Source organism: Halichoeres trimaculatus, unplaced genomic scaffold, assembly GCF_033239565.1.
Source record: "Halichoeres trimaculatus isolate MK-OKI-2021-1 unplaced genomic scaffold, fHalTri1.1 fHalTri1_scaffold_6, whole genome shotgun sequence".
NCBI lineage: Eukaryota > Metazoa > Chordata > Actinopteri > Labriformes > Labridae > Halichoeres > Halichoeres trimaculatus.
In genome coordinates this window covers 9,762,870-9,788,768 of record NW_027437184.1, presented here as the reverse complement: position 1 = coordinate 9,788,768, position 25,899 = coordinate 9,762,870, and the positions used below count along the sequence as shown (strand labels likewise).

General features: G+C 41.8%; 3 protein-coding genes across 4 annotated transcripts; 1 reads left to right on the top strand and 2 right to left on the bottom strand.

Moving 5' to 3' along the window:
• Positions 1-1,641: 1,641 nt before the first annotated feature.
• LOC141791646 (dachshund homolog 1-like) lies at positions 1,642-13,090 on the top strand. 2 transcript variants are annotated; one of them, XM_074672249.1, is made up of 12 exons: positions 1,642-2,294; positions 5,036-5,145; positions 9,073-9,186; positions 9,283-9,414; positions 9,511-9,671; positions 9,993-10,134; positions 10,290-10,343; positions 10,655-10,812; positions 11,040-11,187; positions 11,295-11,420; positions 11,502-11,558; positions 11,716-13,090. In XM_074672249.1, the coding sequence occupies exons 1-12, from the start codon at positions 1,783-1,785 to the stop codon at positions 11,751-11,753; spliced, it is 1,752 nt and encodes a 583-aa protein (XP_074528350.1). In that variant the 5' UTR covers positions 1,642-1,782; the 3' UTR covers positions 11,754-13,090. The 2 variants fall into 2 exon arrangements, with proteins under 2 accessions (XP_074528350.1, XP_074528349.1); XM_074672248.1 differs by having other exon boundaries at positions 11,295-11,558.
• Positions 13,091-15,408: 2,318 nt separating this feature from the next.
• ik (IK cytokine) lies at positions 15,409-21,737 on the bottom strand. The gene is made up of 20 exons (XM_074673036.1): positions 21,554-21,737; positions 20,960-21,026; positions 20,742-20,834; positions 20,580-20,639; positions 19,938-20,105; positions 19,726-19,840; positions 19,571-19,641; positions 19,352-19,398; positions 19,061-19,224; positions 18,797-18,905; positions 18,667-18,706; positions 18,403-18,586; positions 18,275-18,293; positions 18,094-18,177; positions 17,914-17,998; positions 16,381-16,438; positions 16,176-16,264; positions 15,983-16,091; positions 15,868-15,902; positions 15,409-15,618 (listed from the first exon to the last, which is right to left on the bottom strand). Exons 1-20 carry the CDS (start codon positions 21,561-21,563, stop codon positions 15,591-15,593), a joined length of 1,635 nt encoding a protein of 544 aa, XP_074529137.1. The 5' UTR covers positions 21,564-21,737; the 3' UTR covers positions 15,409-15,590.
• Positions 21,738-22,955: 1,218 nt separating this feature from the next.
• On the bottom strand, positions 22,956-24,689 carry ndufa2 (NADH:ubiquinone oxidoreductase subunit A2). The gene is made up of 3 exons (XM_074672753.1): positions 24,532-24,689; positions 23,568-23,674; positions 22,956-23,144 (listed from the first exon to the last, which is right to left on the bottom strand). The coding sequence occupies exons 1-3, from the start codon at positions 24,633-24,635 to the stop codon at positions 23,053-23,055; spliced, it is 303 nt and encodes a 100-aa protein (XP_074528854.1). The 5' UTR covers positions 24,636-24,689; the 3' UTR covers positions 22,956-23,052.
• Positions 24,690-25,899: the final 1,210 nt, after the last annotated feature.

Below are 25,899 nucleotides of genomic sequence, written 5' to 3'. Positions count from 1 at the left end.
GGTATGTCTCCAGCTGTGAGTCAGTCAGACTGTATAAAACATGGACGTGGTCTTCAAAACATCACCTGCCTGTTCCTGATAATGTTAAATGAAGCCAATCCGTGGATGCAGCCATGTTGGGTATGACTTTCAGTGTGTCTCAAATCGCATACTTCTAAACTGTGTACTCAAAATTTTCAAATTGAGTGTACTAAGCATACTACATACTCACTAGCTTAGTGCCCAAATTTTGAGGGTGTAGTGCTGTCTCAAATCACATACTGCCGAGCGCTGTACTTACCGGAAATGACGACATGGTGTTGACCTCTTCTTCTTCTACGTCTAATTGTGACCGGCTTCCAGTGCATTTCCGCTAAATACCGCCACTATTTGCCCGCGACTTTTCAAAGCCTTTTCAGTAGTATATTAAACGCAGCTAATAACATGATCAAAATATCAAGATCTTACCATCTTTCATTGTAATTACAATGAATTTCAATCGCGCTTTGCTACGCCGTAATACACCAACATCTCCTCCTCCTCCTACTGGCTGAAGATGTCCCAGTATGTATTGTTTATTTGTATTTTTGTGCCGAGTGAATGGCCACAGCTCTCTTCCGCCATTGCTGCCAGAGGAGGAAATGAGTGCGTTGAGTGGCCACAGCTGCATACTCAAAATCCGGGTACTTTTGCATACTCATTTTTCGCATACTGTGCATACTGTTTTTCATTTTGACGCAGTATAGTCAAAATTTTGAGTATTTGAGTATGGAAGTATGCGATTTGGGACACACTATTGGTCTTTGAGCTTCCTTGCTAACAGCTATAGGGTGCCCATCAGTCACGTGAGCTAAGCTGTGTCTCTGATTGGCCATTCAAACAATCTTAATAACTCCTAAACCGTGGGGTTAGAAAATAAAATCAATCACCATACAGCATGTGCTTATAGAGGCATTAGTGTTTTAGACCCAAGCCGTTTTTTGAACCAGGCTGTAAATATACTTTTTGATGCCTTAAAAGTCTGTTTTTATGTGCGTACCTGACTTTCAGTCTTTCTGCAGCCAGCCTCAAGTGGATTCTCAATGAACAGCGACTTGTAGCGCTTCCACATAGGCTTCATTTTTTACAAACTGGATGTTGCCCCTTGAGGGAGCTACATATTAAACATATCTTTACAAAAGATTAAACATGGGTAGTGCTTGTACAGTTTGAGCCTTTTGAAGTTGCGTCCATGGAAGTATCTGACTAATAATCCGTCTGTAACATTTAAGGACTAGCAGATAGTCAAATAAACCGGAGAGGCAATTTAGGGTCCCTCAGGGCCCTAGGCAAAAATTCACTGGGGGGGCCCTCCAACTGGTGTCCATCAGCCTTAACTGTTGCAGTTTTTACACATATTTGTCCCTAGTTGTTTGGAGTGGTAAATTTCTTCTATGTAAGGTGAAATATGCTGTTTCTGAGGATCATTTCTGAAGCTACAGATGAGTAAAAGTTCATCTCCATCTGCCAATCATTCAACCTCATGCAGCCTAAGCCCCGCCCCTGTCAGCCAATGGGAGGCCTGTCCGTGTGGGGTCCCTACTTTCTGATTGGCTGGCTGTGTGTGGGACAAAGTGGTGAAGAGAGTCAGGTGTAAAGCAGAGAGAGTGAGTAGGAGAGAGGGAGACCTTCAGTCAGAGAGAGGGAGCGCGTTCAGTCTGAGTGGCGGGAATAGAGAGACGGACGAGGAAACTCAAAAGAACAAAGTGAAAAAAGAAGAAATAACTGGACAGTTTTCTTCTTCTGCGGTCATTACTCTTTAACATGGCGGGCTCCTCCAGCACCCCTCTGTCCCGGACATCCACTCCTCCAACCGACCCCCTCTTCCACTCAGACCCGCCTTACAGCGCCCACAACCCAGCCGTCTCCCCGCGCCTCCCCGCCGCGCGTCCGTCCAGAGCGTTCCTTAGCGGCGCGAGCGGAAGAGTCCCACTGGGTGTGAACGGTACGAGCGGTGGAGGGAGCAGCGGGGCTCCGTCCCACACAGACTGTACGATGGTGGAGGTTCACGGTGTGAAGGTGGCGTCTTTCACAGTGGGCGGCGTGGAGCTGATCTGTCTGCCGCAGGTGTTCGAGCTGTTCCTGAAGCACCTGGTGGGAGGGCTGCACACCGTCTACACCAAGCTGAAGCGGCTCGACATCTGCCCCGTGGTCTGCACGGTGGAGCAGGTGCGCGTCCTGCGCGGGCTCGGAGCCATCCAGCCCGGAGTGAACCGGTGTAAGCTCATCACCAGGGCCGACTTTGAGGCGCTGTACCGGGACTGCACCAACGCAAGGTGAGAGGACCACCGTGGTCTTAAAAAGTCAGATAAACGATGATAAATGTAAACCTATTTAGTAAATCTTTTTGTGAGGACAAAAAGTTAATGATTTATTAGGCCTACATAAAGTACAAGTGTTAACAGAGCCTGTCATATTATTAATGGTTTAACGATTTATTACAGAAACTCTTGTAATACAAAAATAATTTAAACCACATTAAACATTAAACCAAAATACACACTGTTCAAAGTTTATTATCATAATTAACCTTATCCATATTTAGCATGATGAAGAAAACCTTCAAACAGACGGAATACAGAATATTATAGATATTATATTATAGAAAAGAATAGAATGTATTACAGTCTATAGCCTAATTATCACATTATAATTAAGATATATTTTAAAAGTTGAGAAAAAAAAAAAAATCAATATCAGATACAAAATTTTAAAAAGCCAAATGAAAAGTAGATTCATATCAAGGATCTGAATCAATATTAAATAAAGATATGATTAATAAATGTATCTATCAGTTTCTTATTTATTCAATATGAATAAAAAGTAACGTGTCTGTGTTTTTGATCATTTTGATTTGTTGGTAAACAATTAAATAAACCCAGTCTCAGTGTTTTTCCAAATTATTGATATCTGATCTGCAGATACAGAAACTTGACAATAAAACATGAAACATCTTGATAAAGATTATTAAACCAATGTGAACAAAGACCCATATCATGGTAAAATTTTAAATTTAAAAATTATAATGTGAATTATTTATATTTGCAGATAAAAACACCTTTTATGTTTTGTTTTTAAGTGTAGTATCAGACCGGAGATCTGTTTCCACCTTAGCCAGGACTGAAGGGGATTAAATTTTGAAATAATCTGCCAATCACCTCCTGTATCAAAGTATTTAAATAACAGATATCAGATGATCAGTCAGGTGAGAGGTAATGTTTTAAAAGGCTTCATAGAGGCTATAATGATTTATCTTTAGATTTATTGATTGATCTGATGTCTCACACACATTGTTCACCTGAACAATTGTGCCCTGATTTATCCTTATCACGGTCAGAAATATGGGCATTCATTTCACATCAATCAATCAAGATCTATACAGCATATTTTAACAAATCTAATACAGTTTGAAATCACTAAGATTAAACACTAAAGGCAAAAATTAAAGTGTGTAGTTTAATGATAGAACATGGGAAATGTTAAAAATTAAATAAATGTTGAAGTAAAGGCCAAAGCACACAAACAAAAAATATAATATGTGATTTAAGCATCAACATTACTAAGCGTACAAAGGTTGGAATAAATTAATAGATTAATAAATAAAGGGAAATATACAAAATAGGCACTGCAAGTAAAACTGAGCGTCTATTAAGAAAGATAATTATTTAAGACAAAATAGTTAACAGTATTGAAATAAATGACGCTTTTTAACCCAACGTAAAATAAAGATTAATACCTTTAAAAACCTGCATCCTTCAGATCCTCTGAGCAGCATGAAACAGCATCGCTGCAGGATCCTGATCTGCTCTGAGGGACAGCTCATAAAGGGGGATCTGGTCTCAGGTCTCCCTCCTGGGTTCTGAAAGGTTCATTGACAGGCCGTGGTTCATCTGGTCTGTTATCTGAACTTAATTAAGAACTGGACCAACAGATCACAGGTAGACCTTGACCAGGTACAATGTTAAGGTTCAGGTCTTGATTGTGTCTGTAGAGACTGTTTAAGGTGGTCCTGGTCTGAGGTCAAGTCTGCAGACTCACTGATTTTTAAAGTATGGATTAATGAAACAAACTATGGAGCTTCAGAGGACTGTTTCGGATTCATGTTCAAGACCATGGTTATCAGTATGTGTGTGTGTGTGTGTGTGTGTGTGTGTGTGTGTGTGTGTGTGTGTGTGTGTGTGTGTGTGTGCGTGCGTGTGTGTGTGTGTGTGTACACGCTTCAGGCTTTGCTGCGGGCAACATGTTGGTCCATATTGCATTTTTACACAGACTAACACTCAGGCACACTGGTGTGACATCACGTTGGCCCCACCCACTAAATCAGAGCAGCTCTGCAGCCCGAAGAACAACTGACTTAGCTAAACACTGATATGTTCATCAAAGGCTCATGTATGGAGCTATTGTTGTCAAAAAAATATTTGTGTGTATGTGTAAATTTATCCACAAATGTGACAGAATTTCAAATCTGATTTGCAAATCCGTAAAAAGATTTTCAAATGTGTAAAATATTTTAAAATGTCTGCGCAAATCCACTGTAAGTGTGAAAGAGGGTTTTGTTTTCTTCAACAGAGACAGCTTTCCACATCATCATCATCATCACACACAGAGTCTGTGTGCTCTGTTGTATAAAGGACATTTTGTTCCAAATTAACTGAGTGTGGAAACCCCCCCCAAAACACACACACACACACACACACACACACACACACACACACACACACACACACACACACACACATTAAATTAAATTCCTTTGAAGTGTATGTAAGTGTGTGTGAGTGTGTGTACGGCATGTGTGTGTGTGTGTGTGTCGTCTCAGATCTATCAATCAACCATTGACCTGTGTATAGCCTCGAGATTGAGAGTCTGAGTGTTTGAGTATTTGAGTGTGTGTGTGTGTGTGTGTGTGTGTGTGTGTGTGTGTGTGTGTGTGTTTTGACCTCATCACCAGCTGTTCATCATCATCAACATCTTTTTAATCTGACCCAAACAATCTGGTACTGTGCTTCTTTTCCAGCTCCAGACCAGGTCGTCCTCCAAAGAGAACGCTGGGCATGGCCACAATGACTGACGGCTCCAGACTCCTCCCACATGGTCTGATAAGCCCCGCCCTGCTGTCTCAAACAGGTGAGATAACCAAAATTCCCACCTTAGGTATTTTCATAAAAAACTGAATGGAAAAGAGAATTTTATTTTTTAAAATTTAGTTTTGTGAGGGTTGACCTTCTATTTTGAAAGACTGGAGAACTCAGGGACTTTATCAAAACTGGCCTTCAGATAAAGGTTACACATGTTATCTTTCAGAAACTCCCCGGCAAAAACGAGTCATGGTTTAAATCAAACATCAGAAGTTCTCAGACCTGCCACCAAGTGGTGTTTTCTTTCATAAACAGTCAAATTAAGAAACAACTTCCTGCCCTGTATTAATGTTAATGTTAGAGTGTTCAACCTTGAACAGCTTGCTGGTTCGTTAGCTGAAACACGTAGAAAAATTCAAAATAAACATGACAGCTTGAATGCAGAAAGCTGCAGAACCAGCTACAGGCTAACCGCTAACGTTAGCTTCTACTGAGCGCCCCCTACAGGCCAAGAGTGATATTGTCAGTAGAAACAGATGACAAGTTGTGATCAGACTGTCAGACACTTTAAGTTTCACATCTGCAGGTTTCTGTTAGTCTGACACACTCCGTCACTGTGAGTGTGTGTGTGTTTGTGTGTGAAAGAGTGTGTGTGTGATTAGAGCTATAATTAGCATGCTTAATTAGCAGATGTCAAAATGACTGACAGATTGAGTCTGACCTGAAGCACTGCTGTGTGTCTGTGTGTGTGTGTGTGTGTGTGTGTGTGTGTGTGTGTGTGTGTGTGTGTGTGTGTGTGTGTGTGTGTGTGTGTGTGTGTGTGTGTGTGTGATGGTAATAATCCTCAAAGTAAAGCAGCTTAAGATGATTGTCTGTTTGATGTTCTGTAGACTGATGACATGTCTCAGTCAGAAACACTGTCACACACTTACGCTTCTGTTAATGTGTAAACATGTTCACACCAAACACCAACATAACCGTACATCAAGTAATACGTCACCATGAAGTCGCCAGTAATTTTAGCCGTTTGATGAAGTGAATTCCTGACACATTTCACGCTCTCCTTGTCTCATTTGCTGGTTTTTGAGGGTCAAAAATCTGGTCGTACGCAGCTAACTTTGTGAAGTGGTCACCTGCCAACAGTCTGATTAGCTGCGCCTGTATGCTTATCTCTGAGGGTGATCTGTGTTGACGAAGATGATGAAGTTGATGAAGATGATGATAATTTCAACCTCTCCTTCAGTCATGGTGGCGTCGCTCTGAGACACTGAGACGGTCACACAGAGGAGGAACCAGACTGAACCTTTCACCTCCATCCACCTACTGGCTGACAGACTGACAGCTTAATGAACACACTCACACACACACACTGGACCCACAATGGACACACACACTACCACACTTTGATTTTTATTAAAAAATACTCAAACTGCCATATTTCTTGACCGAGGTCAACGACTGGGAGATCAAAGAGGAAGAATTATCCCCCCCCCCTCCCACACACACATACACACACACACAGAGTTAATTAAAACAGTAAAGGTTGAGCACAAAGAGAGGATTAAGCACGGTTGTGTTCTCTTATTAACAGAGAGGTGCATTGTGGGTAATGTTGTCTTTTACAGAGGATTGTTTTGTTTTATGTGTGTGTGTTCGTGTGTGTGTGCGACACTGACGGATGGTTTCATCCTGGTTTCTATGCAGAGCCTGGTTCACGTTAAAGCTCCTCTCAGACAGAGGCAGCATGTATGAAATGAAGCTGTGATGAATGTTTCTCCTCATGTCTCTGTGACACTAAATAAGACAAATTCATCAAAGTGACACGTTTGTTTACAGCTGTTTCAGCTCGGCATCCCCTGTTTCCCACCTGACAGAGCTCTGTAATCTTCTCCTCCAAGCTCACATCATTCTGATTTTTTTTATAACAAACACAGACAGAGACAGAAAAAGATATTTGTGAGAAGTTGGATGTTGGATGTCAGCTCTAATCGTTGGCAGAGTCTCAGACTGTCAAGTAAAGGTTTGATGGGGAAAATCGAGGTTAAGACTACAGGCTGCTCAGAACAAGAGTAACACGAGAAGGACACTAGATTTGATATATGACAAGAGTGTGATAAACCTAACCAATCAGACAGTTGCTGCTCTGTTTTTTGATGATGGAGAATTTTCAACCAAAACATCTATCTGACTTTCATCATCTGTTATTTAAAAAATAATAAAAAAAGAGGATTATGGAGTGCTAAGTTGAAAAGTGCTTTGATGTTTTTTAAAGGGGACATATCAAGCTGATCCCTGATTTAATACTTACATATAAAATAATAAAGTTGAAAACAAGACCTTTCACCCCCTGAATTTTCAAAAAATGAGATATTGTATTTTTTCTGATATCCTAGAACGAGATTTGATGCCTGAAAATAGGTCATTGACATTTGGCTTCGAGATTTCGACCTTCATGACGACATGAGGTACCTTTCTTTTTATTGAGTAATCTGATAAAGCAGCTCCTCCTCTGTGATGTCAGTTAGTCACACAACTGCCACCGAGGGATACACCCACAGAGAACCGAGTATAAACGTATAAACTATACGTGTTACTGTACCGGTCTGACTCACCACACTGAAGCGTCCTGAGATGATCTGTGTCAAGGTGGATTTTCTTCCTCCTGAGCTGCAGAACCATCCGGGTCTGACTCGGGGTCCAATACAAAAGGACGCATCCTACACTCTGCCATTTTATTAGTGCTATCAATGCCTTACAGTGAAGTTTTGACAAACAGCAAACTCGCTGGGTTTCCCTATCCAGTATGGCGATTTTGTAAATACTGCCATGCTGCAAAAACCGCCCTCTGGCTCTACCCCCTCCGCCCCTCTGATAGAACTGACCAATCAGAGCACAAAGGGCTGTGTCGTTGCGAGGTTACTGGAGGTCATTCTCGAAACAAAGCGTTTCAACAAGATCTTCAGAATGGCCTAAATGAGGATATTGAGAACGCTATTGTGGGGCAATGAAAGAACTAAATGACTTGTACTGAGGGCAGAAATGCTTTACAGGCATCCTAGTCTGGCATAGTGAAAAGGAGAAACAAGCATGATATGTCCCCTTTAAAGAGACAGATCTATAGGGCCACAATGTCTTTTTTAAGAGGCAGTAGCTGAAATGAATGTTTTAAAGAAAACTGTGTGCGGTCATTGAGTTTTAGCTGTAAATCATGCAAAGCGATCTGAGGAATTATATAAAGACTGCATGCAGAGTTTAAAGGCAGATGTCAGTGGAAGGAACCAATGAGCTGTAAGATATAAGACCAGCACATTTGCTGATGTGAGTCATTGAGAATGGTTAAAGACCCAAAACATTAAAGCCAATAAAACCTTGACGAGGAGAGTTCAGTGACAGACGTCCTCTGCACAACATTAGAGCAGAGTTTGAATCATAAATCAAGAAGTAAGAGTGTTAAAATTAAGACACTGAGCAGAAGAATAAAATCACCTGGATGGTCCCCACAGAAACTGGATCTGATCTGAAGTCAGCCTCTGTCTCCTGACACCAGATGTTCCAGATTCAGGAGCTGAATATAAAGAAACCACCTGCAGGTGAACTAAGAACAAAAAGAAATAAACTTTCTTTGTCTGTTTTTCTTCAGCCAGCCCAAGGCTCCCTGTCCGCTTGTTAGCTCCCATCCCTCGTTAACACTGATTCAATTAATTAATAAAGGGGAGGCGATTAATTGGGTCAGTGGCTGCAGGGAGAGAGGGGGTTCAAGCGACATAGTTAGTCATCAGAGACACAGAGACTACAGAGTGATGAATAATTAATCAATCAGAGAAACAATAAACCTTCATGTGAACTAAAATGTGTAAAACAATAAACCTGAATGTGGACTATCACATGTGCAACAATTAACCTACATGTACATGATCATGTGCAGCTTCAAAGAACATGTGATCTAAAGAATGTCACATGTACCTTTGCGTGGCAGGTCTGATGGCTGAAGCTCTGAAGCTACAGAAGGTGAGAATGATGATGGGTTACCACAGCAACAGTGACCAGCAGCGGCGTCACAGCGTGGTGGAGTCTGAGACGGAGGACACAGGTGAGCTATGACATCATCCTTGTTTGCCTTATGTGAACCTGAGGGAACAGGAAGCTACATGACATTCATCTCCGCACCCCTTCCCTCCACTTTTAGGAGGCAGTGAAGCATCATGGGAGAAGGAGCAGCATCTCCTCCCTCCCCCTCCCTGCTCAGTGGCACCCCCTCCTGGTACAGCATCCCTCAATCTCAACACTCTGCAACAACACAGTGCGCTACTAGCTAACCGTGCGTCTCTACTCTTCTTACTGTTTAATTGTAGCTTAGCATTGTAGCACATTTAATATTGATATTTTTGTCTATCATTTGCCTCTGCCTCGCCAGGTCTGTCAGACCTTCCTTTTATGGTCATGCCCCACCCACTCCTCAACGTGAGCTTGCCCCCAGCAAGTGTTGCCATGGCGATGAACCAGATGAGTCAGCTGAGCGGTTTGGCAAACATGGCGGCAGTGTCCCAGATTCAAAGAGAAGAAAGAAAGCTTACTGTAAGATTCACAGTGTTTAAGCTAACAGAGCTTGTTTTCTACACAGCTAAAGCTAACAAAGCTTATTATGTGTATCTCACAGTGCTAAAGCTAACAGAGCAAATGTTTTGTGTTCAACACTGCAAAAGCTAACAGAGCTAGCGATGTGTCACAATGATAAAGCTAACAGAGCTAGCCATGAGAGTTTTTGACAGAACATGTTAGCATGCTAACACTGCTAATGAACCCACTTTCTACTTACTAAAAATAAATAAATAGATAAATAAATACAGATTGATGCCTACAATTCTAATGCTAACTCCCAGGCTCCTCTGTGTTTAGGACACGCCTCCAGGAAGTCCTGCCTCCTGCCCATCACCCAGCGATGGCGAGTTCCATCAAGAACCAACCAGCCAGTCACCATCTAGAGCATCTTCATCATCCTCCTCATCCCCTCCTCCTGCAGCACACACACCAGAACTGGGTGTGTGGGCACACACACACACACACACACACACACACACACACACACACACACACACACACACACACACTCTTGTAATTGTAATCAGTTGTACCTTCTCCAAGTGTTGTGTGCTTTCTCCCTGTGTGGCATGACTAACATATGTTTTCTTGCAGACAGTGACTGTGCGGAGCAGGAGACCACCCTGAAGAAGGTTTTGAAGGAGAAAGGTAAATGTGAGTGTGTTTGAGGACAGATGGTCTCACAGCAACAGAAACATGTCTGCTGGCGCTCTGTCTTCAGTTTGTCTCATAATTTATTCATCCTCACACACTGAATATCCCGAATTCATGCTGCTCTTCACTCCAACATTCTTCTCTTTGTGTTTCATCCCTTACGTTTTTCATGTGTTCATACCCTGACTTGTGCGCTCTGAGGGTGTTGTAGTTTTTAAGTTTGACATGAGCTTTTTTTCAGTTTGTTTGTTTCAAACATTAACCCTTTTTAAAAAAAAAAAAAAAAAACTTTTTTCTTCCTCTAGATGACATCTTGGTGCCTTGCCCCCTTCTCAAACCAGTTTATGAGAAGCTGCCACTCACCACTCAGCCGCTGTCAATCAACAACACAAACCCTGCCTTCTCTCCATTTCTATTGGCTGAGGGGTTATCCTCCATGGAAACACTGCTGACCAACATACAGGTGATGGATACCTGAAGATAATGTAGAAACACATGAGATCATAATGTAGAGGAATATGTGTGTGTGATGGGATAATGATGTGGGTTGAGTGATGTGGAAATAAAGTAAGATATGAGATAAGATAATGTTGGGAGTTTTTTGAGTTAAAATGGGAAAGATTTACTGGAAAAAAAAGAGAAAACATTAAGCTAACAGGAGGCCGGATGACATGTTGGTGTTTTTCTCAGGGTCTCCTGAAGGTGGCAGTGCAGAGTGCTCGCTGTCAGGACAAACAGAACCAGACAGAGAGAAAGGAGTTAAAACTGGAGCTGGAGAGAGAAAGAGACGCACGACACACACTACAGAGACAGCTGAGCTCTGAGCTACAGACACGAGGTGAGACAGGTCACACTGTAAAACTACAGACTGTTTTGTAGTGTTAACTCAATCATATCTAATGCATGGGTTCAAATATGACTTCTTGTCTGTCTGGTGTTCATCAGCATCGATCCAGCGGCGTCTGAAGAAGGAGAAGAAGGCAAAGAGGAAACTGCAGGAGGCGCTGGACTTTGAGTCGAGGAAACGGGAGCAGGTGGAGAGAGCACTCAAACACCCTGACATCCTCTCAGGTAAACCATCGCCCACTCCTCATCTCCACCTGTCAGCACAAGGGCTAAAGATAGCATGGCTAACCTGTCTGTGTTGTTCAGAGGAAGGACTCCCAGAGAATGAGCGCGAGAACAAACAGGACAACTCTGCATCTCAAGGTAACACACACACACACACACACACACACACACACACACACACACACACACACACACACACACACACACACACACACACACACACACAATGAGGAAAAATAATGATAAACTGAATAATTTTTTAGCCCTTTACTTTATGAATTTTATCTCTTTGCAGAGAATCGTCCGTTTATCAAACCTCCTCTTCTCTTCTGAGTCAGCTCATCCATCTCACTGACTGATGGAGGGATAGACAAGAGCAAAAGAAGAGAAAGACAGAGCTAAGGAAAACTCCACATCTCCTTCACTACTTTTGTAATGAGGACTTCCTGCTGTCACATTTAATACTCTCATAAAAATATGATACTTAGATAACTATTATATAAAAAAACAGCAGAGAGGGGACTGATAATGTAAGTGTCACACAACCTTTGATGTCATCAGGTGAGATCCTGCACCTGCAGACAACTTGTTTTAAAAGGGAAAAAATTTCAGGGTCTTAAACTGGTCCGTACAAGTCTAGATGGGACTGAACTTTGATCTGTTATGAACAGGTGATGATGGTCCTGACCTGTAGGGGCAGAGTCACTCCTGAAAAGACTTTTTTTCTGTTTCTCGTTAACTTAATTTAGTGTCACTTAGTAAGACATAGGTCTGGTTCTGCAGACAGTAGAGATAATTAAGACATTTTTACTGTTTTTGTCTCTTTATCAGATCATTTTTCTAAAGAAGCTCTGACTCTTACCGAGATCTGACTTGAAACAAACTCTGTCTCTTAACAATTTAAAGTCATTCATCCTTTCATCATGGCATCACACAGTGGGTGTGGTCAAGAGGTCCTGAGAGAAAAATGGCCTGGTTGAAGTCTAGTTTATAATCCTGTGTTGAGTCAACATTGTATCCAAGCTGTAGGTCTCTGTTGACCTTTTTGTGATTGGCCCACTGAGCAGAATTGTGTTTCCTGCAGTGTCTCTGAAAAAGTAGAAACCTAGTGGGAACAGACACAGGGGATCTGACAATAATAATGGCCACACTGCCCTCATGTGTTCAGGGGGAGTACTGCAAAGTGACGTGTATACGAGAGCAAAGAGTAAATACAAAAGTATATAAGGAACAGCTGCTCAAGTCTGACAGCTGATTGGTTACAGGTGGTACTGTTTTATAATAAACTCAAAACTTACAGTCACTATAATTATAACTATTACTATCATTATTGTTGTTTTACGGTGTAAATAAACAGATTTGGTTTACCTAGACAGAGGTTGATGGTCATGTGCTCTGATTGGTCAGTGGGCAGAAGTGATCCATCAGGCAGGAAACAAACCCACTCTGTACTTAGAACCAGAGTGAACCCTGAAGTTGCCTCGGATCCGACTGGAGGTCGACCCTCAGGTGTTTCTTCTATTGGTGGATGACACTAAATCCAACCAGAAAAAAAGAGCAGCTCGGATTATTGAATTAAATCTTGATTTACCTTCATTAAATATATGAACTCAACTTTTCAGCTTTAGAGCCAAAAAGATCTGATCTGCTTCATGGAATAAAGAACTTCAAACAGGAACAAACCAGTGTCCTTCAGCTCATTTACCCACACACAAACAGATACACAGACACATACACACACACACACACACACACACACACACACACACACACACACACACACACACACACACACACACACACACACACACACACACACACACACACACACAGTATGAGTGTAGATGTGTGTTGTGCTGTGACATTAACCTGCTGTGTTTTAACCCAGTTTGAACACACAGTTTTTCTCTTACACTGACTGACCCAAATAAATAGAGCAGCAGGTAGGACTTCAGGGGACTAATCAGAGAGCTGACGAGGAATCAGCAAAGTGTCAGGTTCACTAAATATGAAAATAAAAGATATTTTTATTATCTAACTATAAAGGCCCATTCATGCTCCCTTTTTGTACCAAAATGTGTACTTTCTTTTCAGATGATGCTACCATCACTGGTCTCATACTTCCATGCAACTGTTATGTTGCTGTAAACCAATACATCCGCCAGGGCTGCAGCCCAGAGTCAAAAGTCTATGACAACAACAAATTTAAAAAAACATGGCGACGGAAGATGAGTTTTGCTCATGTACCTCTGGGCACCTGTCAGTCATGTTAGCTGAGCTGGGCCTCTGATTCAGCGAGCTCATGATGCCAAGTCAGAAAAAAATTCCTGTACGGTGTGTACAGATAGTGAAATTAGCTATCCAGACAGGAGACATTTTTAAAACCTGGCTTTAAATAAGTTTATTTCTGCTGTGAAAATGTTTTTTTTTAGCTTGTTGTATATTTAATTTCCGGTACTTCTGGAGCCAGCCTCAAGCGGACACTCAAGAAACAGCAGGTTTTAGCACTTCTGCATAGTCGGAATCAAGTTTGACACTTGATTCCACCGTTGTTTTTTTCTTCTTCATGTTTCACTGAAGCAACATATTGGATAGTAACAGCAATACTGCCCCCATGGTTTCCGGTGGAACTGCTCTGTTTGGTCCGTAAATTTTCTGGAAACTTGCAAAAATATAGACAAAATAAACGCAGAGCACTGGCAGAAGGCTCCGTCTGGATTTAGATCCGTATTGAATGCTGAGCATAAATAGGCCCTACATCTGACATTTGGATCTGTGTGGATCCTCTGCTCAAGGTTCCGGATCAGACAAGAGTTCTAGAATCTATCTCAAGGTTCTGTCTTCCAAGCCATATGATGTCATGACTGACAGCTGTGTTGACCAATCAGGCTCCTGCAGCGCTGTGCACTTCTAACCATCAGAATAGAAGAGAAACAAAGAGATAAAATGTGGTGAACACCAATACAGGAGTCACTGAACTTTCCAAAACTGAGTCTGCTCCAAACCTACATACGTGTTAAGTCTGCTGTCACTATGGCTTCACTGTTTGAGAGTGTAAAGTGATGGATGCCCTCCATTGAAGAATAAAGCCAGTGAACCAAACCAGCCCAGTTCACAATGTTTTTAAAGTTTGTTTGGAGTTTGTGCAGCAGGGTCTACTTGAACTACAGTTATAACAACAACAACAACAACAATAAATAATAAAGACAGTCTAAAAACAGTCTTAGGGCAAACAGCTGCAAACAAAACTTTGAAGTTCATCCTGTTTGAGACTGATGGGGCGGAGCTCTCAGGCCTCATTAGCCTCTCGTTTACATCTCGTTAGCATTTTAGGAAACATCTAGATACATAGTAATCAGTCCAGCTGTCCATCAACACACACATACATGCCCACAATATGAGGCTAATTAAAGGCTTGTTAGTGTTGTTGATGTAATTTGCTCATTTAATTCATCCAGTTGTCCGTCATCAAAACAAACACAGAGTTTGATCTCCTAACGAGCAAATACAACCTAACGAGCCCTCACATGACAGCAGGACTCTTAACGAGATCAACCACTAATTAGTAAACACACGTACGGACTGAACTTGTGTTTAATGAGGACAAACAAACAGGAAGTTGTGGTGTTTACCTAAAAACATATCCCTGCCCCCTTCAGGATGAAACAGTCCTTACGTTCAGTGACAATGTAACAGAAAGACTGGACTGTTTGGAGTTTTAGCATCCTGAAATAAGAAAAAAATGCACAGAAATACAGATTATAATCCATAAATCCTGTCAAATACTAAACAGAAACATGCAATGGTAAACAGGGGCCAGTGCCACAATTCTGTGAATAGAGGTATTACAAACTGACAACACAGAACTGTTTCCTGTTAGGAAGTCCTTAAACACTGTTATTAAGATGAATATGAGCCACAAACAAAGAAACCAACACACAAACAGCAGAGTTGAACTGAGTATTTATTGATTTATGAACATCAGAGAACAATCTACACTGATCACTAATACGAGCTCAAACACAAACACACTGAATGAAAATTAATATCATAGATATGTGACCTTTGACCTATGCTAAAGTTTCTATAATCACAGGGTTAAGAACACATAATCACTGATCGATAAGAAGTCTTCTAATGGACAGCAGCAGACAAATGGATGGACAGGGTTCAGTATTTGGGTCTCTTCACGTCCACCCTGAAACAAAACACACACAGTTTACAAAATGACCATACAAACTGTTTATACTCTTAACAACCAGAAGTTAGGCTAATGTCCCTCCAGAGTCTCCATGCTGTACAGTTCAAAATTAGCTTTACCGTCGCTCCTTTAAGCGATCTGTGTTAATCTTCACCATTTAAAAACAATTCCTCTCCCTCTGTTTACATTTTTTCTGTCAGGAGTTTTTCTTCGAGATAAAATATTCAAAGCTTGAGAGGTACTGACCCGTCAGCCTCCATCTTCTTCCTCTTCTCGATGATCTGAAAGAAAAACACTCATGTTATGAATAAACACTCAGATTTTGTTGTATTTTGTTTGTGCATGTGCGTGTTTTTCTCACCGCACTGATCTTCTTCCACTGACGGTCCAGTTCTGCCTTCTCATTGGTCTCTTTGAAGCGTCGGGTTTTCCTGCCTTCAGACATCTTGATGCCGTACTGGAAGGCAGCCCTGCAGGGACAAACTTAATCATCAACACACCCTTACCCTACATGCGCAGCCTGTCAGTCAGAGCTGAGGGATAAGAAGTCTTACTTTGGCAGAGCCTCCTTGTTGTTCATGTAGTCTGAATATTCCTCCTGAGTGTCAAAATCCCACCGACCCAGCGGACCCTTCTTATTCCCCTGAAACACACACAAACACACACACACACAAGCTGATTTATAATCAATATGAGGTCAATTGATGTGTTTTATGGGAAACATGAAGACTCTTCTCCGGTTCTTCAGTTGTAGTTTACCTGATCCATCTTGCTGTAGTCTACTTCTTCATCACTGTCCACAGCCAGGTCATCCATCCTACACACACACACACACACACACACACACACACAAACAAATAAATAAATAACTTAGTATAAATCGTGTGTGTGTGTGTGTGTGTGTGTGTGTGTGTGTGGAGCGAACTGATTGGCTGAAAGTTTTCTGAAAATCAAAGCCTCTGTTTGGTGTGGATTAATGTGCTGCTGCCTGACATACAAGAATCTGCAATTCCCTGAGTGTCCAACAGGGTCTCTCTACAGCAGTGAGTCTGAACTACAGCTTAGACTCAGTATTTTACTCTTCTCAACACACAGGGCCTGGTCTACTAAGACCCCTAATAACAATTGCTAAATTGTGTGAGTAAACTAAAAAATTGCACATGCTATTATTGGGCATGTTGCAAGTGACCCACTAAGACTGCATGCCCAATTGATGTGCAAAACCACCCGAGTTTGAAGCCTGGAGAAATGAGACGGATGGGTTACAGGCTATTGTTCGGGAAGTGAGAGCTGTGTCCAATGTGGCATGCACCATCCGCCGTGATGCTCAGGCTATTGTTGTGCACATGAAGCAGCTGATCAGTGCTGTGTCTGGGCTGACAATAACCGTCGATGCCCTGGTACTACCCTGGAGGTCACTCAGTGGCAGTGGATCTCCAATTGAGCCACAGGTGAATGAAGTGGGAGGTTCATCTCCTGTGCTCTCTGGAGAGCAAAATGAAGTCCCATACACACCAAGCCAAAAAAAAGCCTTTTTCAAAGAAGAAATTAACCTATTTACAGCCTGGTTCAAAAAACGTCTCCTGTCTGAGTCGCTAATTTTTCTATCGGCACCCACTGTACAGGGGGTGGATTTTTTCAAACTCGGCCCCTCAACGAATATTAAGATCGCGAGCTCGCCCAATCAGAGGCACAGCTCAGGGTCACGTGACTGACAGTCGCCCTATAGCTGTAGGCGAAGCCCTTGCCACTATAGCTGATGTGCTTCATTTACCGTTTCAGAAAGGGACAGGTGAAGCCTGGGAGTATATCCATGTTTTACTGTCTATGGTGAAAACCCAAAGCCCCAGCTACAAAGCTCAAAAATGGCATTGCTGGGTAGACTGTATATCTCCAGAATTTTTGTGTCCAAACATGACACATGCACAGAACATTCTCTCCCTCCATCGTCTGTCATTGCCTCCTTTGCACCTCAATGACACAGACCTTAAAACAGCGACCGCTAAAAGTTCCAGGTTTGATAAATCTCTCTGCAGGTAAATGATTATATTTTCATCTTATCCCAGAATTTGAGAATTTGGATCTGCATATATTCTACTTTATTCTATTCTACAAACATGCTTAATGGATTGCATTTGTTATTTCGCTCATTTGACAGAGGTAATACTTGGTGCACCTGATCAGTAAATTAGCTTTGCATGTGCTATCAAGTTTGCACATGCTTTTATACACACAAACCTTTAGTAGATCAGGCCTAAAGTGTATTAGTGTGGATCACTGTGTGTATCTTACGTGGCAGGGTAACACTCAGCATATGAGTTTGATCCTCCGAAGAAATCTCCAAGCTGCTCTTTGCCATCTCTTCTCTGAGAGCCCGTTCAGGGTGGTTAAAGAAAAAGTCATAAAACACACACACACACACACACACGCAAACACAAACGCAGGACAGTGAGGTGTGTAGTAAAAGATATGGCTCCTGGCCAGGCCACTGGCTTCCTGCTGCTCCTGCAAACTTCTCGTTGATCATCTTGATCTGATCTCTGACCGACCCTGGACCTGAGACAGTGAGGGGACAAAGATATGCGAGTGTGTCTCAGTGTGTTGTTAAAGTGTGTTTGTGTATGATGTGAGGTGTGTGTTTGAAAGATCTTACCTGTGTCCACCTCCAGGCCCTGCAGACAAAACGACATGAAGCAGTTAGTGTCTGTGTGTGTCTCTGAGCAGCTTTTCAACAAGACAAAATGAATATAGATAAGAAGTTCTGAAGAGTGTGTGTGTAACCTGGTGCTCGTCTCCTCGTGGTTTCTCAAAGTAGCTGTGTCTCCTGCTCTTGCTGTCGTCCTCCCTGTCTCTCTCTCTCTCTCTGTCTCTCTCCCGGTCCCTGTCTCGGTGGCGGTCCTTGTCCTTGGGGGGTTTGGAAGAGGAGCTGGCAGGCAGGATGTAGTCTCCAATGTCATCGAAGATGCTGAAACACAAAAAGGAGACTCAGAACGAGACAAGACACAGAAACATTTCACACAGAGTCAGAGCTGAAGGTTTACTGACCTCAGATCAGCCTCAGGAGCTCGCTTCTCATCCAGCTTACCTGCATAAACACACACAAAATGTTATTCCAGTGAACTTTCGCACACACAAACTCTCTCTCTCACACACACACACACTCTCTCTCAGAAACCTTTATCCTTCTTCTTAATTTTCTTGTGTCGGGTTCCCTGGCGCAGGTACGAAAGGATCTGGGTCAGCTTTGAAATCACGATGTCGTTGGTGGTCAGAGTCGTCTGAGCCTGAGACACACACACAAACACGCTAAATGATGAGGTGTTCATTAAGATGTGTTTTCTGATGTCTTGACAGGTAGACATTCAGATGTTGCTGGGCTATTATGTAACATTGTTCAGCCTCCTCGCAGTCTCAGGTGTGGCTTCCAGGTGTTTAGTACCTCCATGCTGGGACAGTCGGCTTTGCTGCGGATCAAAGTTGTTGGAATGTCAGTGTCCGTGAACTCATCGTCAAGGTCGACCACGTACGCCATCCTGCCCGGCAAGAAGAGCTCATTCCTCTCGTACTGTCCCGTCCTAAACACCACTCGGTAGATGTTTCTACCTGAGAGCCCAGACAGGTTCAAGATAACTTTACAAACTGATATTCAGACACCGGTTACTGAAAACAAAGAGTCTGCAGGGTCTCACTTTCATCCATGTAAAAAATCATCATCAGACATTTCACTCACCCATACGAGTCTTAAATTCAATCTTCTCCTCTGGCTCGATGTCTTTTCTGAGACACACAGTGAGAGGGTCATAGGTCAGACACAGAGTGACATGTACAACTCAATATAAACACACTTTGACCTGTGTCACTGAACACCTGATCACAGGTGAGTTCTGTATTCAGTGTAGAGCACAAACAGCCAATCAGATTTAGGAACATTGGGCCGAGTTTAACTTACTTTGCTTCTTTCTGAACTTTCTCCATCATGTCCTCCTCTTCTTTCTCTTTACTGGTGATTTCAGCTCTCACCTGTCATACACACACACACACATGTAAGGTAATGCTGCAGTTTCTTGACTTTGTTTTGGGTTCTCGAGCACAGACCGCTCTCACCTTCTGCAGCAGAGCGAAGTCCAGACCTTTCACCAAGTGAGTGTGCTCCATGTCACCTCCCAAGAACTTGGACTCCTGGATCAGCTGACGACGTTTCTCTGCTGCAGATTTATCTCTGACACACACATACACACACATTTATAAGCACATATGAACACAGAGTCAGTTGGTTTCACCTTATTGGTCACCTTGTTGGCATAAACAGCACTCACGCCTCAGCAGTTGGTCCTACAGCTCTGTAGTTTGCCGTGGTGCTGATCAGCTCGGTTTCTTCGTAATCTTTGTTGACTCCATCTCGTCTCTCTCTCGCTCGGTCTCTGTATTTCTCAGCCAGCTCTCTCTCTCGCTCCATCTCCTGCTGACGTAGCTTAGCATAGTAGCTGTGTCAAAAAGAGGAGAAGTCAATGAAATAACCCTGGATACTAGTGACACAAATAAGGGAATAAATCATGACAAGATTTACTCTTAATTATTTTTTTAATCAGTTTTCATTTAGTCTTTTAAATTGTTACCCTCTTATCATTTTACATTTCAATGTTGTGTTTAAAACTCAACAGTGTTTTACACAATTTTAAGTCATCACTCAGTCTTTTCCATAATTTACCTCCCAAAAATCAAACACATCCGTATTTAACATTAGTTCTCACTTTACCTATTTCAAAGACACCAAACCCCCTTATATTATTTTTTTACTCTGAATAAAAAAATGAATACAGCAAGGAAAACTCTAATTATTTGCTCTAAATTATATTTATTATGTTTTTAAGTTTACAATATATTATTTAAATTAATAATTTGTTTGTAGTTGCACAATTAGGAAGCTCTATTTTGAACATGAATGTCCAGGATCTCACCTCTTCTTCTTCCTCCTCCTTGCCGCAGGATCTTCATCCTCATTATAATCCCTCGGCATCCTGGGAAAAATAATTCACATACACATCATCACCATCACTATATTAATAATCATCATTAGGTGGAGTGTTATATCAACAGCAGGTCTACTTTATGTCACTTACTCATGGTGTCTGGACTTGGAGGGTGGGGCCGATGAAGGCGCCGCTCGCGGTGTCATCAGCAGCTTTCTGAAGTCATCATTGGTCAGTTTGGACCTGAAAACACACACACAGTTTTATGCTTTCATCTCTTGAAAGGCTCCTAAAGAGTTCCTAGTTCCTATGGACAGTTCCTGTTAAGTACAAGCATCTTTATTGTACAGTTGTGTGTGTGTACTTACTGAGCAGCAGCCCGGTGGTCGTCCACATCATGGCCCTCAGGAGCCAGAGGGTTGGAGTAGCTCTCAGCTGCACACAGGTAAACACAGGTGTGAACACACTGAGCTTTAAAGCTGTTTTCGATCATGTTAACTGCCCAAGTGCAGCTGGTTAGTAAATTGTGTGTGTGTGTGTGTGTGTGTGTGTGTGTGTGTGTGTGTGTGTGTGTGTGTGTGTGTGTGTGTGTTTGTATGTATGTCCAGGCTCAGGGTAAAGCCAGCAAACACTGACCCATCCAGCTGTTCAAGGAGTGATAAGTGTTCAAGGGTTAAGGATAGAAACCTAAACACAGTCGGTTTGGAGAAAGAGGTGAGCTAAGCTAACACAGCCTCATATATTTTAATGTATGTGAAAGGAAAATTAACTCTACAATTTGTTTCCGACATTAAACTCAGACTGAAGTTCAGTCTGGATCGTTGATAATCTGAATTTTATCGGTCTGTTTATATCTGTCAATATGAATTCATCAAGAGTCTGATAAATGTCGTCAGCACGAGCTAACAGGTTAGCATGCTAATAGAGGTCTGTCCAACGTGTTTCCCGTGTTTTAAACTCACTCTCAGGCATCTCTGCGCGCTGTGGCTCCTCTCCTCCTCTCTGAAGATCAGCTCTATGCTCTAGGGGTCGATAAAGAAGAAGAAATCCGATAAAATACAGAACCTGATCCTTAGTCAGGTCCTCAGGCAGCTAACGGCTAACGCAGCCGAGCAGTGTTTGGATGATGCGTCACTTCCGGTTATGTCTCGTGTGTTTTGGGGTACCATCATAGCGCCAGCTACAGGCCGCCTGGTGAGAACCATAGACTGTAACACATGGTCCACACGCATGATGTAAATATCTGTAGGACTGTATGTGTTTCGCATAAATTGATGTAAAAAAACAAACAAACAACAAAACAACAACAACAACAAAAAACATTGATTATTTGCACGTTTGTTATTTTTTTATTTTTCACCTACATTTTTATAGAAATATACATCGAAACTGTTATTGTTCTTCTGAAGTGAGTTTTTTTTAATTGTATTTTAACCAGGTAGAGACTTTTTGAGATCAAAACTCTAAATTTTTTAAAAAATGTACCATGTTTGCTTTTATGACTTTTCAGTCATGTCATTTAATTTTTCAACTTTTATAGTCCTATTTACAGTATTTTTATTTCTCTTTTTAAAAAAAAATATTTTTCTTCATTTCATTTTCATGTTTATTTTTTTTCTCTAGTTTAAACTGATTGACAGGTTATTGTAACAAAAGTTTTTTGTTTGTTTTTTTGTATGAAACAATAAATAACATCATTAAAAACATACAATTCAATGTTCAATATTAGGAGGAATCTTTGTCCTAGTTGTAGAACACTGGACCAGCTCTTTCCCCTTGGAATGGTGCCTGAGGGCGCAAGGGAGTTTGCCCAGCCCGTACACATGTGCTTTGTGGATGTGAATGTGCTCTGGGAATATGCAGTTAATGGCCTGTAAATAGTTTTTTGAAACTTCATATCATTAATTTCACTTTCAATCTGCTGAACTAGTCGATTTAAGTGTTTTTTTCTTTTGTTTGCCAATGAAAAGTTTATATGGAATGTTTAGGTTGGTATGAGAGAACCTGTGGTGCAGCACTGCCCTCTTCTGGTCAGAAGGGTCACTGCTGAAGGTTCTCAGGGTACAGCTGGTGCTGCAGCCAGTCTGTTTTCTGATTCAGTGATACACAAGCTGACCTCTGCGTTTTATGAAACTAAGTCAGACAGATGCAATGTGGAGTTACAAATGGAGGCGTTTTTAAAATGACTCCAAACACTCGGTAGGCAGACTCAAACATATAGTCTGTGATCTGTAAACTACAGATTTTCAATCAGCTGACTGAAGTTTGATTTCTGTATACAAAGATCCTCATCATGCACAGAGCGCTCTCTCAGACGCTGGATTTTAAGTCTTCACTCTTTCATTTAGAAACGACACAAACATCTGAGACATGAATAATCTTTTATTATATCAACACATTTACACAAACTGAGGGAATGAGGTCAACCGGATTGAACCACTTTCTGTAGAGAGGGGGGTGTTTAAGGTTTGGACTGGACCAGAGTCTGCAGAGCCGAGGCCACCTGATCAGCTGACATGTTGTCCACAGAGACGCTGCGCTCCTTTCCAAAATCTAAACACACCAAACAAACATCAGGATTCATGTTGTTAGAGAGCAGTTAGGGATCAGAGGTTTGTTTTCATCAAGAGATTCACACTTTACAGAGAATCAGTGAAAAGACAGGGCATGATGGGAGTAAAATATGATTTATGACTCTCTGGACGTCACCACAGTGTCTACACTATGTTCATACAGTAACATGTTGATATTGATGTTTATCCTGACAGAGCTTAGGGTGTGAGAGCAGACATGAGATGACATGTTGAAGAATCACTGTCAGGTTCACCCTGGATGTAAGGAATGTGTTCAAACACAAAACAGGTCCAATTTTAGGTGTGATGTGGCTATTTTTTTTTCGCTGAGAGCTGAGTACTTAATGATTATCAAACTCAGCAATGAGATCGTTTAGTGTCAGTGAGAGCTGCGTGGACTCACCGTAGCGGGCCCAGACCCGGGCCTGAACACCAGAACATTCTCTGATCAGGATCGGGAAGTCTGGATTAGACTTCTTTAGAGTCACGTAGTGCTGCTCCACAAACTCTCTGTGAACACACGCAGACACACACAAACATTCACACAAGGCAAGTCTTCAACAAAAAAAATGAAAGAAACACATCACACAAATTATCTCCCATTATTGTTAATTTTTAAATTATAATGGATAAAATATGAAATTGTAAATAGATTATGATTCTGAAAGGCATGTAGCGACCTCACTTTAATGGGTGCTGCAAAATCTTTATCATTATCTTCATATGACGCTGATGAAGAAGCTGCTATAGTCACTTTTCTCTTGAGATTCATCAGGACGTTAGATTTGTCACATCATCACAGCCACAGAGAGACGGCGAGAAAACACCTCCAGACATTTAACACACCTGCACAGTGCTTTTCATGCTGGGATCCTGACTACTTATGATGTTATTCTGTAAATATGACAATACATTTAATAATGGGGGCAATAAGGATGTATTTAATGTTGAAGATGCTGTGACAGATTTAACATATAGTAGCTGGTTTTAGTAACTCAGGGGGTACTTCAGGACTACAAAATATAGATATACTCCCAACACAGTCACTTCGATCATATCTTGAAATGATGTTTTATGCTAGCTGCTGCCAGCGCTCAGGTTTGTTTAAGGTTAGCAGTTAGCTGTTTAATGCTAGCTACTGTTTATCTCTCGGGTTAGTTTGACGTTAGCAACAGTTAGCCGTTAATACCAGCTGCTTCCCACTATCGGGTTTGTTTAAGTTTAGCAGTGCGCTGATGGTTTTGAGAGGCTTCAGGTCATCCACTGTGATGCTAAGCTAATAGGTAGCACAGTTCGGGTCCTTTCGGGTTATTTTGTTCGTGTTTCTGTCAGAAGCAGCCGTGGGTTGTTCCCGGCTGTTGGCTCACCTAGCCCCGCTGCTGGCAGCGGACCTCTGGCACAGGTGGACCCGGATCTCTCGGAGGTTTTTGCCCAAAGTGGACCCGATGCTCCTCACTGCGGCGGCCGCCATCTTTGCTCTGTGTTTTCTGAAGGACGGCAGAAGGGTTAGCACCGCCCGGAGTTTAACCTGACAGGCACAGTGCGGCAACTGTTCGTGCCCCGGGTCTGTTCTTACAGGCACTTAACCCTGAGAGACAATAACTGCCTTCACAGAGAATCATATTTTAAAATGCCTAAAACTGATGCTGTGAATAAAAAACACCAGTGTCAACAGGCAGAGGTGGAATTTGACAGACTATTTACCTGCCGTGTGTGATGTGGTTGCCAGCCCCTATCTCTCTATAATCAATTATTTCAGACATCTGTGTGATAAGATTTTTTATTGAAATTGTTTTATTTAAAATATGATTTAATCTGTTGTTGATGTATTCAAAAATCAATCCTGACATGACATGAAGTGTGGGTCTGTTATGAAGGACAGGAATAAGGCTTAACGCTGTTGAAAGACCTCAAACAGGTTGTCATCTTCTATATGTGAAATTTTCTGATATGCATTTTTTAAGATTTTTTTGCTGCTTCACAGAGAAACAACCCTTCAGTTAGATCCCAGTCAATAACACATCTCTGATCTCATCTGGATACTATGAAGGAAATAAACACGTGACAATAAGTCAGCTGTTTCCACTGATCGTCTCCACCACAGACATTAATCCAGCAAGCTGACTCATCTGATCTGAGTCCAGTTTGATCCTCACCCAGAGATCTTTAACAAACACTTGAGTCAGAAAGAGGAAAAGCACATGCGTCAGAACAAACTGTCCTAAAAACATTCATAGATCCAACATTTCAGAGTCTGAGAATAGTTAGACATCCTGCAGTCACCCCTCTTTGTCTGGGTTTCATCAGGACTCTGCAGGTCGTCAGACATGAAGCTTGGTCTGACCCTCTGGAGGTTTCAGTGATTCTTCAGGACCAAATGAACAGGCTTCATGGACTCCAGGTGATGCCTTTGAAACTCATCCAAGCTGGCTAAGAGGAGACTTTACAGATGGATCAGATAAACACTTGAAACACCGTAGAGCATTCCTTACAAAGCCCAATCTCCTTCATTCAGAAAAACAGAGGACAGATTTTAACCCAAGTCAGCTAAATTCTATAGAGACCATCAGGTCCACCCTGAATAATCTGAGTGTGTAAATAATATGAAGATGTAAACTATTCTGAAGTTGTAAAATAATATGAAGGTGTAAAAAATCTAAAGTTGTAAAATAATATGAAGGTGTAAAAAATCCAAAGGTGTAAAGTAATATCAAGGCGGTGAATATTCTGAGGCT

Coding starts and splice junctions, on each gene's coding strand:
- LOC141791646 (XM_074672248.1), top strand. CDS start 1,783: ATGGCGGGCTCCTCCAGCACCCCTCTGTCCCGGACATCCACTCCTCCA. Junction 9,672..9,992: donor GAGAAGAAAGAAAGCTTACT/GTAAGATTCACA, acceptor CTCTGTGTTTAG/GACACGCCTCCAGGAAGTCC. Junction 11,559..11,715: donor GGACAACTCTGCATCTCAAG/GTAACACACACA, acceptor ATCTCTTTGCAG/AGAATCGTCCGTTTATCAAA.
- ik (XM_074673036.1), bottom strand. Junction 19,642..19,725: donor ACTTCGCTCTGCTGCAGAAG/GTGAGAGCGGTC, acceptor TGTGTATGACAG/GTGAGAGCTGAAATCACCAG. Junction 15,619..15,867: donor AAGAAGATGGAGGCTGACGG/GTCAGTACCTCT, acceptor GTTTTGTTTCAG/GGTGGACGTGAAGAGACCCA.
- ndufa2 (XM_074672753.1), bottom strand. CDS start 24,635: ATGGCGGCCGCCGCAGTGAGGAGCATCGGGTCCACTTTGGGCAAAAAC. Junction 23,675..24,531: donor GCTGCCAGCAGCGGGGCTAG/GTGAGCCAACAG, acceptor GTGTGTTCACAG/AGAGTTTGTGGAGCAGCACT. Junction 23,145..23,567: donor CCGGGTCTGGGCCCGCTACG/GTGAGTCCACGC, acceptor TGGTGTGTTTAG/ATTTTGGAAAGGAGCGCAGC.